At 46.3% G+C, this 12,579-nt stretch overlaps 1 protein-coding gene across 4 annotated transcripts in view; it reads right to left on the bottom strand.

The window, feature by feature from the left end:
- Positions 1-12,579, bottom strand: part of LOC134966447 (carotenoid-cleaving dioxygenase, mitochondrial-like) — a 405,306-nt gene that overhangs the window by 133,272 nt on the left and 259,455 nt on the right. For all 4 annotated transcript variants that reach the window (XM_063943198.1, XM_063943200.1, XM_063943197.1 and 1 more), the window contains exon 5: positions 4,496-4,598. In XM_063943198.1, the coding sequence (XP_063799268.1) occupies positions 4,496-4,598 (103 nt within the window). The remainder of the gene's footprint in view (positions 1-4,495; positions 4,599-12,579) is intronic.

Genomic DNA, 12,579 nt, shown 5'->3' with positions numbered 1-12,579 from the left:
CTCCCTGCCCAGCGATGTCAGCGAGTGTGAACGGCTTTCCACAGCAGGACGCTATGGAAAGCCGTTCACCCTGCCGTTCATCTGCTGGTGATACCAGCAGATGAACGGCTGCCGCCGCCGATGAAGCGGGAGCGCGTATGAGCGCTCATCGCCGGGGCATACACACTGGGCGGCAGTTTGTTTATATTCAATCATATTATTCTTTATGTGAATTTCTATAATTCTCTTTTAATATTTCACTATAAGGATATTATGTGAACATACAGATGAAATAAGAAATAGATACTACTATACATATAATAAGTAACACACATCTGTGTCAATATTTGGATACCAAATTTTAAATTATATCTAATAAAAAGTGATTTTACAAAAACTATTTTTGAGGGCAGAGTGCACCTACTCTGAAACTGGTTATTTTTCTTCTTTTGAGTACTGTTTGTTCAACTAAACCAGTGGTTGGCACCTTTAATATCTGTCCAATCATATATAAGAGAAGAGGAAGTGATAGAAACTTGGTACAATACAGTGATGGACCCCCTTATTGGAAAATATATATATAGAAATCTTGGTGTGGATATCCTTCTTCCCAATTTAGTGTGAAGCAGGAAGTGTCACTAGTGAACTGATAGGTTGGGATAGGGTCAACAAACAAAATGGCCGACTACATTGGGTCTCATAGTTGAAGAATTTTGTGCTTTAACCACTTAACTGGCATGGTCAGATCACATGCAACCACGCCGCCTCACTGTGTCCCCCAATTATTGACGAGGAGATCCGTCCTGCAGGGGAGGCACTCGATATACCGGCAGTCGGGATCCCGGCGCTCAGCATACCGGCGCCGGGATCCCGACAGCCGGTATAACTACAATTATTCTCCCTCTTGGGGTGTCCACGGCATTCCGGCAGTCGGGATCCTGGCCAATCTGTAGCTGTGCATAATATAATATTTAAATATTTAAAAAAATACTTTTTAAACCATATAAAATAAAAAATTATGAATGATTTTGAAGGGAAAAATCCAGTGACAAACGCAGGATTTCTACAAGGGGGTTTCTAAATGCAATTCACAATTTCTCATTCTGCAGAACATTGTAGCAAGTACAGGAGTCTGGGGGAGTGGCAGAAGATCCTAGTAACAACCCTGGCCATTAATGTAAACAATGGTCTTTTTATACACTGGATACTGTATGGAATACTGTGTAAAGATTTAACACTATTGATTGGTCTCTAGTATAGGCTGTAGCAAACATATTTAAATAATATAACTAAGTGGTCAGAAATAGGTTAAACCAAAGGCGGAACTACCGCCGGTGCAACCAGTGCGTTGCACTGGGGCCCGCCTCTGTCCAGGGCAGGAGAGAAGGAGGAGGAGGGAGGGGTTGGAGGGAGCCGCATCAGCGCTTTACTACTGGTTGAGGCGCTGCTGCTGCTGGCCCTCTGCTTCACTATAGGCTGTCTTCCGAGAACAGCCTATAGTGAAGCAGAGGGGCAGCAGCAGCAGCGCCTCCACCAATAACACAGCGCTGCTGCGGCTCCCTCCTCCACCTCCCTCCTCCTCCTTCTCTCCTGCCCTGGAGTCGTGAGTGACCAGAAGCTGCACCGAGGAGCCTGAGCCAGCTGACAGGGTAAGTATAATTCATTCTTTCTTTCTTTTCTTTCTTATCTTTCTTTCTACAAAAAGGGGGACTGTCTGCCGCAATGTGTAAAAAGGGGGAATCTGCTTGCCGCAATGTGTAAAAAGGGGGAATCTGCTTGCCGCAATGTGTAAAAAGGGGGAATCTGCTTGCCGCAATGTGTAAAAAGGGGGAATCTGTGTAAAAAGGGTACGCTGTCTGCCGCTATGTTTAACAAGGGCACGCTGTCTGCCGTTATTTGTAAAAAGTGTACGCTGTCAGCCGCTATGTGTAACAAGGGCACGCTGGATGCCGTTATGTGTAAAAATGGCACGCTGTCTGCCGTTATGTGTAAAAAGTGCACGCTGTCTGCCGCTATGTGTAAAAAGGGCACGCTGTCTGCCGTAATGTGTAAAAAGGGGACGCTGTCTGCTGTAATGTGTAAAAAGAGGAATCTGTCCGCCGTAAAGGTGTAAAACAGTCTCTACCTGGTGTAGTGGTGCTACTGTGCGGCGTAATTTGAATAATGGAGACTACTGTGCACCGTTTTATGAATTGGTATTATTTTGTGGCCACACCCCTTCCCCACGAAGCCACGCCACTATGTATTTTTGCGCGCGCCTACGGCGCACATTGCCCCTGTTTTGCATGCAGGGGTGGGGCTCCGATGCCGCTTCTTGCACACAGTGCTAAAATGTCTAGTTACGGCACTGTTGCTAGGTATCCATTTCTCTGGCCCTTAGCAGGTCCCCCTCACCAGATCCTCTCCAGGGGTGAGGGGGTGGACTTGGATGGGATGGGGAGCCCAAAGCATTTTGTCGCACCTGGGCCCATTGCTCGCTAGTTCCACCACTGGGTTAAACATACCATAATAAAAACATACACTAACATAATAGAACCAGTACTGCTCTTTCTAAGCAGACATTCTCCCATCACATGGTAAGGCTCCTCTCTTTTCTTCCTGGAAGCTACTCTCTGGTCCAGTGCACTGATTGAGGACTCAGATCCGCACACACAGCAAATTTCTACCACTGGGAATGAGAGGAGTGGGGTTTCCGAGCAACCGGAAACCCCCCTGCGTTTGCCTATGAAATCATCAGTTAAGTGGTTAAATGTATGTGTAAATATTCTGTCACAAGGAAAGTTTAGCTATCTGTGTATGTTGCGTTGCATGTGTCATATGTTACCTGCATATCCAAAAATAGCAGTATTTCTGAGTAAGCTGTACATCAGCTGGATAAATGTATATACTTATGCCGCTAAGACTGCGTGCAGATCTTACTTGACCGTGTTAGTAGTCAATGGGAATGTCACATTGCCATATTTGTACGCAATAAATGTAATCAAGTGTTATATACAAAAGAGAGAATAGTGCCTTGATAGTGTTATTAATACATGTGAAATTTTAATTTTCCATGCAAAATGTGAGCAGATACACAAATCCCTATGTTACATAAAACTGCAATGGAAACTTTACAGCAGTAGTCCAAATAGAAATGACAAAAATGTAATATGAACAGACGGCAGCAACTTGTTATAATATAGCTAGAGGGCAAATTGATGAAGTACTGTGCAGTGCTAGCATTTGTTACACACAAACAAATTGATGTATGATCTATTTAAATGAGGCCCATTGTGTCTAAATGAGGAGCAAATCACTAATACTCATTTCAGACCAGCAGAAAAATCCTGGATTATTGCACATGAATGTGCACCAACCTGGAATTTTGCTCAGTTTGTAAGGGGCCAGAAAAAATAACCCAGGTCAAGTGACCTGGCATTTCAGCTCGGGTACTACCAGGGTTGGACCTGGGATCAATCTGGGTCGTGGCGCAGTGTAAACGTAACTCAGGTCATCTGACCCAGGACCAATTTACAGCATAGGAAGAGTCGGGGCTTGGAGATTGTACCTGTGTTCAAAATCCCTGGTGTAACCTGGCATATAGATATGAAAGGTGTATTAGTGTCTTCCTTATCTGCCAACTTCTGAAGCTGACTGACTATCATGCATAGAGTTGGTAAATGTTTTAGTACATGCAGTAAATATTTGTTTTAAATTATTGCTAACTATATTAACCATAAATAATTAGCAATATTTTAAACAATACTGTAAATACAGCAAATAAAAGGAATCACAATGTACTCAAGAAGGGGCGCTGACAGGGTGGTTGCCTGGTTCTGGGCTTGTTGGATGGCCCTGGATAAACTGCTGAAGAGAACAAATGTTCTCCTTTGCAACATGTGGCTTGACACATATTTTTTTCACCCATTTTTGGGGAATACCCACAAATATCTAATATCACCCTAATGCATGAAGAAGGGATAACAGAAGGTATCCAAGATATCTATTGCAGCCCCTCCACTTCTGACAACAGTTGCAGCCACCAAAGGTTTCTATAGGGGATGCAAAGCCGTTATATTTTCCAAGCTCTGGAATGCGAAGTATGCCAGAGTTTGCAGCTAACACCATCTGAAGATGGCATTAGTCTACGTAAACTTTGGGCTACAGTCCACAAAATTTGCCGGGAGAGGGTTCCTCCGGAACCAGGGGTGGATTGGTTTGGAAAACTAGCTTGGGAAATTTATGAAAGCAACCCCAATGGGGGTGTGGTCTGTTGAGGGGGTGGGGTCTGTTGAGGGGGACAGAATACCTCCTAATAGGGCCTGATTGTACGCAATTGTCCTTCCTTGTGTCTTTTGCTGCAGTTGTGCCTGAGAGGACCGGAACCCTCCCTGGCAATGACCGCCGCACATGTAGGTCTTAAACCTGATCATTTATATATATATATATATATATATATATATATATGCCTCTTTGAATCTCTCTATCTGCTTTTAGCATTATTTGCTGCTAGTTTATGTGAAAATAAGCCTCTTACCTTGTTTCCCAAAGGAATTTCCCATATTATATGCAGTTCCATTAGGGTCATAATGAGGATGAGCTGTTGCCGCATTCACAGCAATATAATCACTCCAGTTAACCTGCAATGGGATAGTATAGTAGTAGCCATGGAACAATTCAGAGATTATTTTTGATTGTTTTTTAAACTGACTGGCAATTCTAACCCTTTCACGCATGAATTATGATAAGCTAAACTAAGATTAAAAAAAAAAAAATTATTACTCTTCGGGGCTTATAAAAACAAAAAAAGTTAAACATTTTTGTAAACTACAAAACTAAAGACACTTCGTTGGGTAACAGTGACTCTGACTGATTTTAATGCTTGGTGAAGCTGGAGAAGCCCCCTGTACACAAAGGGGGTGATTTAGACCTGATTACTGCTGTGCGTTTTCGCACAGTGGGTGATCAAGTCATAACTGCACATGCGTATGACGCTCATGCACGTCGGACAACAACGGGCATCGCAAGGTCAATGACAGGATGGTGCGAAAATTCTGATCACACGGGTGTTCACAAGGTGATTGACAGGAAGAGGCCCTTTGTGGGTGGTAACCAGAGCCGGCGCTAGCCGCTCAGCAAAGGGATGCAGTGCAGGGAGGCGCCTGGTTGTAGAGGCGCTCTCCCTGCTCTGCGCTGCATTCCGCTGATGCTGGTGGCTGCCGCTGCGCCTTGTCACAGGCAGCAGCACCGGCAGCGTCACAAGCGCTGCGCTTCTGTCTCCAGTCCCTTTCTCCCCCACGCCTTGTCACAGGCAGCGGCGCCGGCAGTGTCACAAGCACTGCACTTCTGTCTCCAGTCCCCCCCTCCCCCCCGATTATGACTGGCCGGCAGACAAGCAGAGGATGGCTCTTCATGAGCTGTCAGGGAGAAGAGAGCTGCAGTTAGTGTGCTGCCTGCAGCACTGCCAGGAGCCACTAGATGCCCCCATCTACAGTGACTGAGCCACCTCACCTGCCAGAACTTGGATCTACTGCACTGTGAATGCTGACCCCGAACTGGCAGATGAGGTGGTGACTGACAATGACAAACAAACTTTAGGAGAACTCAGCACAAATAGAGAGACTGGGAAGAGTACAGAGGGGGATTCCAAAGAAACCACTGTGGAGCTCTGAAAAATCTCATGGAATGCCAGCCTGGGGTCCTACAGAGTAAAGGCCTATACACACTTTTGGCATTTTGAGCTGCTCTGAGCTCAAAATCTACTGGTGTGTATGGACGGGCGATGAGCGCTGATGCGCGCTCCCGCATCATCACCAGTGAGGTGGGCAATCGTGAGTTTTGCACAATGTTTTGCCCACCTCGCTCCTTGTTCATCCATCATCGCTCAGTGTGTACGCGCCGAGCGATGATGGATGAACTCCGGCCCCGCGGGTCTGGGACTCCAGGTCGACAACAAAAAGGTCGACACACCTTAGGTCGACACCAATTGGTCGACACACCTTAGGTCACCATGGACAAAAGGTCGACAGGAACAAGGTCGACATGGAAAAAGGTCGACATGAGTTTTTTATGTTTTTTGGGTGTCGTTTTCTTCGTAGAGTGACCAGGAACCCCAATTAGTGCACCGCGTCCCCTCGCATGGCTCGCTTCGTTCGCCATGCTTCGGGAATGGTGCCTTCGCTCTGCTTCGCTCGGCACAGATTACCATTCCAATCGTAGTCCATGTGGATCGTTAAGTATGAAAAGGTTCCAAAAAAGAAAAAAAATTGTGAAAAACTCATGTTGACCTTTTTCCATGTCGACCTTGTTCCTGTCGACCTTTTGTCCATGTCGACCTTTTGTCCATGTTGACCTAAGGTGTGTCGACCAATTGGCGTCGACCTAAGGTGTGTCGACCTTTTTGTTGTCGACCTGGAGTCCGCCCCGCTCCCTCCCAGCTCTCTCCCCAAGCCACTCATGGAGCAGCAGCAGCCGGCGGACCCACCCTGCTCCCTCCCCACTCTTTCCCCAAGCGGCTTCACGGAACAGCAGCAGCTGAGAATGATCACATCACATGCAGGCAGCGGCAGTCAAAACAGTGAGTCCACTGCCACCAATGTTCATTATGACTGTCCCCCAGTAATAGATACATTGCTGGCAGAGGCCAGCAATGTAAATATTACTGGCACCACTGGCCACCAATGATTATGTATGCCAGTAATATATACATTGCTGGCAGATGGCAGCAATGTATATATTGCTGGCACCACTGGCCACCAATGATTATGTATAATATATACATAATATATACATTGAAGACAGAGTCCTCTTTTTACACATTATGGCAGCAGTCCCCCTTTTAACACATTATGGCAGAAGTCCCCCTTTTTACACATTATGGCAGCAGTCCCCCTTTTTACATGTTATGGCAGTAGTCCCCCTTTTTACACATTACAGCAGCAGAGTCACCCTTTTTACACATTATGGCAGTACAGATGGAGCGACGCTAATTGCCTATTGCCAAGACCGTCTCCGTCTGGGGCTCACTAGAATGGGGGAGCGTCTCTATGCACACCCGGAAGGCCAAGGTGGACAGATCGCCTTGTCATGCCAGGAGTGCACGTATACGATGGAACCGCCTCAGATGAGCGCTGCTCCATCTCTAGTCCCCCTATTTACACATCATGGCAGCAGTCCCCCTTTTTACACATTATGGCAGAAGTCCCCCTTTTTACACATTATGGCAGCAGTCCCCCTTTTTACACATTACAGCAGCAGAGTCACCCTTTTTACACATTATGGCAGTACAGATGGAGCAACGCTAATTGCCTATAGCCAAGACCATCTCCGTCTGGGGCACACTAGAATGGGGGAGCGTCTCTATGCACACCCGGAAGGCCAAGGTGGACAGATCGCCTTGTCATGCCAGGAGTGCACATATGCGATGGAACCGCCTCAGATGAGCGCTGCTCCATCTCTAGTCCCCCTATTTACACATTATGGCAGCAGTCCCCCTTTTTACACATTACGGCAGCAGAGTCGTAAAGTGGCCCATGCTCCCACCCTTGAAATTCAAACCCAGCCCATTATGTAAATAGCCTTTCTAATGAAAGATTTTCAGCAAAGTCTTTCGTCTCCTGAAAATCTCTTGCTCTTTGGGAAAATAGCTGCACTACTTTGGGTGAAAGCAGTGGCGTAACTACTGCCCCCGCAGCTCTCGCGGTGGCTTGGAGGCACAGGGCTGCGGGGGCGCCGCCACTGATTTAGCGCAGATTGACAGCCGTCCGCATGTCAATCTGCTGTCTCCTCTCTCTCCTTCCCTCCGCTCTGTGAAGGAGGGACACAGAAGGCACAGCGCGCGCCTCTCCTGTGTCCCTCCTGCGTCCCCGGCGGGTCTATTGAATGAAGTGCCTGTTCGTGAGCTCTGATTGGCTCAGGAACCGGCACTTCATTTAACAGGCACGCCGGAGACGCAGGAGGGACACAGGAGAGGCGCGCGCTGTGCCCTCCGTGTCCTCCTTCACAAAGCAGCGGGGAGCGTGCGTGCGCGCGGGGGGGGGGGGGGAGCTGTACCTGGACCTTGGGGAGCATATGTGGCACTGGGGGAGGGGGAGCATATTTGGCACTTGGGAGGGCATGTGTGACACTGGGGGGTATATGTGTACCTGGCACTTGGGGGGGGCATATTTGGCATTGGGGGCATGTGTGTACCTGGCACTGTGGGGGAATATCTGGCACTGGGGGCATATGTGGCACTGGGAGAACAGCCCTGGCAACAAGTATTACCCCCTAGCAATGAGCATGACACCCAGTGCATGAAACCCCTGGCAACGAGCATGACACCCTGAGCATGAAAACCCCTGGCACCATGCATGGAACCAAGAGCATGAAACCCCTGGCAACGAGCATGACACCCAGTGCATGAAACCCATGGCAACGAGCATGACACCCTGAGCATGAAAACCCCTGGCACCGTGCATGAAACCAAGAGCATGAAACCCCTGGCAATGAGCAGGTAATTTAAAAGTAATTAGAAGCCTTACTGTAGGACTTAATGTGTAATGGGCATTACGGTGTGGCATAATGTATCACGGACATTGCGGTGTGTGTCATAATGTGTCACAGGCATTACGGTGTGTGGTATACTATATCACGGGCATTGTGGTATGTGGTATAATGTCTCAGGCTCAGGGGCATTGCAGTGTGGCATAATGTATAACGGGCATTGTGGTGTGTGGCATAGGGTATAACGGGCATTGCGGTATGTGTCACAGGCATTACGGTGTGTGATATACTATATCACGGGCATTGTGGGTTGTGGTATAATGTCTCAGGGTCATTGCAGTGTGTGGCATAATGTATCACGTACATTGCGGTGTGTGTCATAATGTGTCAGGCATTACGGTGTGTGGTATACTATATCACGGGCATTGTGGTATGTGGTATAATGTCTCAGGGTCATTGCGGTGTGTGTCATAATGTGTCACAGACATTGTATGTGCTATACTGTATCAGGGGCATTGCAGTGTGTAGCATAATGTATAACGGGCATTGCGATTCCTGTCATAATGTGTCACAGGCATTACGGTGTGTGGCATAATGTGTCGGGGGCATTATGGTGTGTGCATATTGTGTCATGTGCATTATTGTGTGTGGCATAATGTCTAAGGGCCATTGCAGTATGTGGCATAATGTATACTGGGCATTACTATAAGGAGGAAAAATGACAAATAATGTAAGGGGCATGAATCAGGATTATTTTTCTTTCCTGTGGTGGCCAACGTCTGGGTGTGCAGGTTACAAAACTGGGGTATAAGGTAGTCTTTTCCTGCAATGACACGCCCCTTTATGCAAAGCCACGCCCATTTCAACGAAGCCACGCCCTTTTTGCAGCGCGCAGCTTCGTCGCGCGCAAGTTTATCCCTTTACTAGTGCTAATTATGGGGGATGGGAGGGGGGGGCGCCGGAAATTTTTTTGGCTTGGGGGAGAAAAAGTTCTAGTTACGCCACTGGGTGAAAGATATATCTTTCAGAGATGTTGTCAAAGTATTTTGAAACGAAAATATCCTAGTGTGTATGGGCCTTAACTGAGTGAGGTTTTTTTTTGTTATCTGTCTATCTATCTATCTATCTATCTATCTATCTATCTATCTATCTATCTATCTACATACACAAGAGTGCGCACAGGGGGTGCCTCGTGCGCACAGGCACACCCTAATGCAGGGTCACCGGGAGGTAATTTCAAAGTGCTTCATATAATCTTTCACTATACTGCCTCAGGCGGGCAGCAGCTGGGAATGGGAGGGGAGATACATAATATGTTCCTTCCTAAGGTCCTAGTATCTTAACGTGCACCACACACACACAGCCTCGGAGCTACTGGTCTAGCGAGATGATATAATCATCTTGCGAGTCTCTTTATTCTCCTGGCTCCTGGACTGTCTGAGATGTGCTGTGTACGTGTACACTCCAGCACAGGAATCTAGAACCTTCCACCCGATGTCCTGTTGCAGACACACGCCGATGACACTGAAGCACACAGAGCAGCAGCAGGAAAGACCCACTCTTCCCTCACCTCAGGCAGAGTGCCTGAGGTAGAGCCCCCACCTCGTCACTCCCAGAGTCCCAGGCAGTAGACAGATGAGACCCCCGGCATTAAATATGCTTTCAAATGAGGTTAGTGTCACACCATCAATCATACTTTCTGTGCTGACTAATATACAGTAAGGTCATGTGTGTGTGTCCCTTCTACAGACACCTCCTACCATCTCTGTCTCCAAACAGAACCCCACCCATACCCTGACTCCCTGCCTCCATAAATCCACCCCACCCACCCACCGGCCTACTTCTCCCCTGCTTCCAGATACCCTGCCTGCAGACACAAGCCCTCCTTCCACTCCCTGCCTCCAGACACCACCTTCCCTCCCTCACTGCTTCCAGAACACCACTCCTGTCACCAATACCACAGACGTTACACCTCCCAATTACCAGACACCCCCTTCTTGCTGCTACTCATATTCCATGCCATGGTTCATGTTTCCAGGCTCTCCCTCCATACTGCTAGACTTCTCCCCCTTATTGCCATGCTGCCAGACTCCCCACCATTCTGCCACCCCCACCCACCCCACACACGCACACACACATACATACACATTTTGTGAGTACGGTACCATACTTTCTAATAAAGTAAAGTTTGGTACTCACTAGACGATATGTTGTCTGATCCAGCAGCTTGGACTGACATATCGCACACATTGTCTAGTGTGTACCCACTGTGTCACTGACAGTGCGCACTCCCGAAGGTCGTCAGTGACATCCTCCATCGGCCTTACATGCAGAGCCCATGGGGGATGTCATCACCATTGCCTCATCTGCATTGACTTATGTGAAGATACCTATTTGGGTTTTTGTTTTTTTGGAAGGAAATTCTTGCTTCTTTCATAAAAGGGAACATACAAATATTTTTCGGTTTAGGAAGTATTTTACTGTACTGTATGTTATTTAAGGATATATTTATTAATTATCAGGTCTTAGACCCCACAATTATCATTTCTTATTGACTCTAATCATGGTAATACAAAATCATGATTCGTCTGAATGTATTAAAATACACTCTGTGGGGTATAAGTAATAAAGGGATTGCAGTCGCACTCCCTTCACTACTTCTTCAGGAGCTGCACACAATACTGTGGGCTAACACCATCTTCAGATGATGTTTAGCTACCGGGTCAAACTCCGTAATGCACCACATTCCGGAACTTGGTAAATTCAGCTAAAAAGCAGCTCTTATAAAAACCTATACAGTAGGGGCTGCTTCTTGAAAGCAAAAATGGGAGAATGCAGCAGATATCTCTAATATCTGCTTTGGTTCCTAGTTATGTACATTCGGGGCGTACTTATTATTTGATTGTGCTACTGTGTGGCGTAATATGTATTGGATATATTATTGTGTGGACACAGCCCTTCCTTGTGAGACCACACCCCTTTATTTGTGCACTGTCCCTTTATTAAGTATGGGTGGGAGGGCACAAATGTATAGTTTGCAGGTGGGCACCGAACACCCTAGCGCCGGCCCTGGTGGTAACTGACCGTTTACTGGGAGTGTCCAGAAAAATGGAGGTGTGCCCAAGCATTTTCAGGGAGGGTGTCTGACATCAGCTCCGGCCCCGATCAGCCTGTTCTCATTGCACTGTAGGAGTAAGTCCTGGGCTGTGCAGAGACTGCACACACTGGATTTTTGCAGCTCAGCGTTCACATGGGATCGCACACTTGCACAGTGAATTTACACTCCCCTGGGGGCGGCGACTAGAGCTATTATATGAGGAAATATTTAAGTTAGGCCTGTATACCTGGATAAGCCTTGAACACAGTATGGATGTTTTTATTTTGCATTAAGTCCACTGAACTGTGAAAAAATAAATTGAGTATTTGATTAATCGTCTACCATATTATGCCCATAATGTTATTTTCCTTGAATTTATTATGTGTACCTGCTCTGTACGTAAAATATATTTAATATTTTACAGAAATCCCTGAAGTGCTGAGTGCTGGTGGACTTTTTTTCTTCAATTTCATTTTGACCTTATTGTTTTTGTAGGAATTAAAAATTGCCACTAGGTGGCATACCTTCTAATTTTGGTAGAGTTCCTAAGAAGAGGACACAATGCACTAGTGATGTCAAACGATAGAAGATAATGTCCACTGTAATGGCCTCTATGCAAGAAAGGGTTAAACCAATGGATTTTCTATCTTCTAAAGAGTTTAATGTAATATTTGTAAATGTTCTCTTGCTTTTCTAGATGCACTGCTTCATCTATCTGGTGCCTTTCTGAGAACTTCATCAAGCCTAGTAGGTAATCTAGGCAGAGTTTATTTTTATTTTATTTTTATTTTTTTCATACTATATTTTTATTGAATTTTAACAGTAATGGTGGTGGCGGGGCGGTTACAGAAAAAAAGAAGAGAAATATAGGGGGAAGGAGTTTGGAGGTACACAAGAATGAACAAAAAATTATACATAATGCATCGAGGACCAAAATGAAAATCACATGGAGATACATACAAATCATGTCACACAGCAATAGAACATGGCTTGATCCCACGCATACAAAAATAAATATACATTTACGGGTTCATATGCGG

The sequence above is a fragment of the Pseudophryne corroboree genome, chromosome 10 (genome assembly GCF_028390025.1).
Source record: "Pseudophryne corroboree isolate aPseCor3 chromosome 10, aPseCor3.hap2, whole genome shotgun sequence".
NCBI lineage: Eukaryota > Metazoa > Chordata > Amphibia > Anura > Myobatrachidae > Pseudophryne > Pseudophryne corroboree.
The sequence above is the reverse complement of the archived record's forward strand: the minus strand, read 5'-3'. Positions and strand labels throughout refer to the sequence as shown.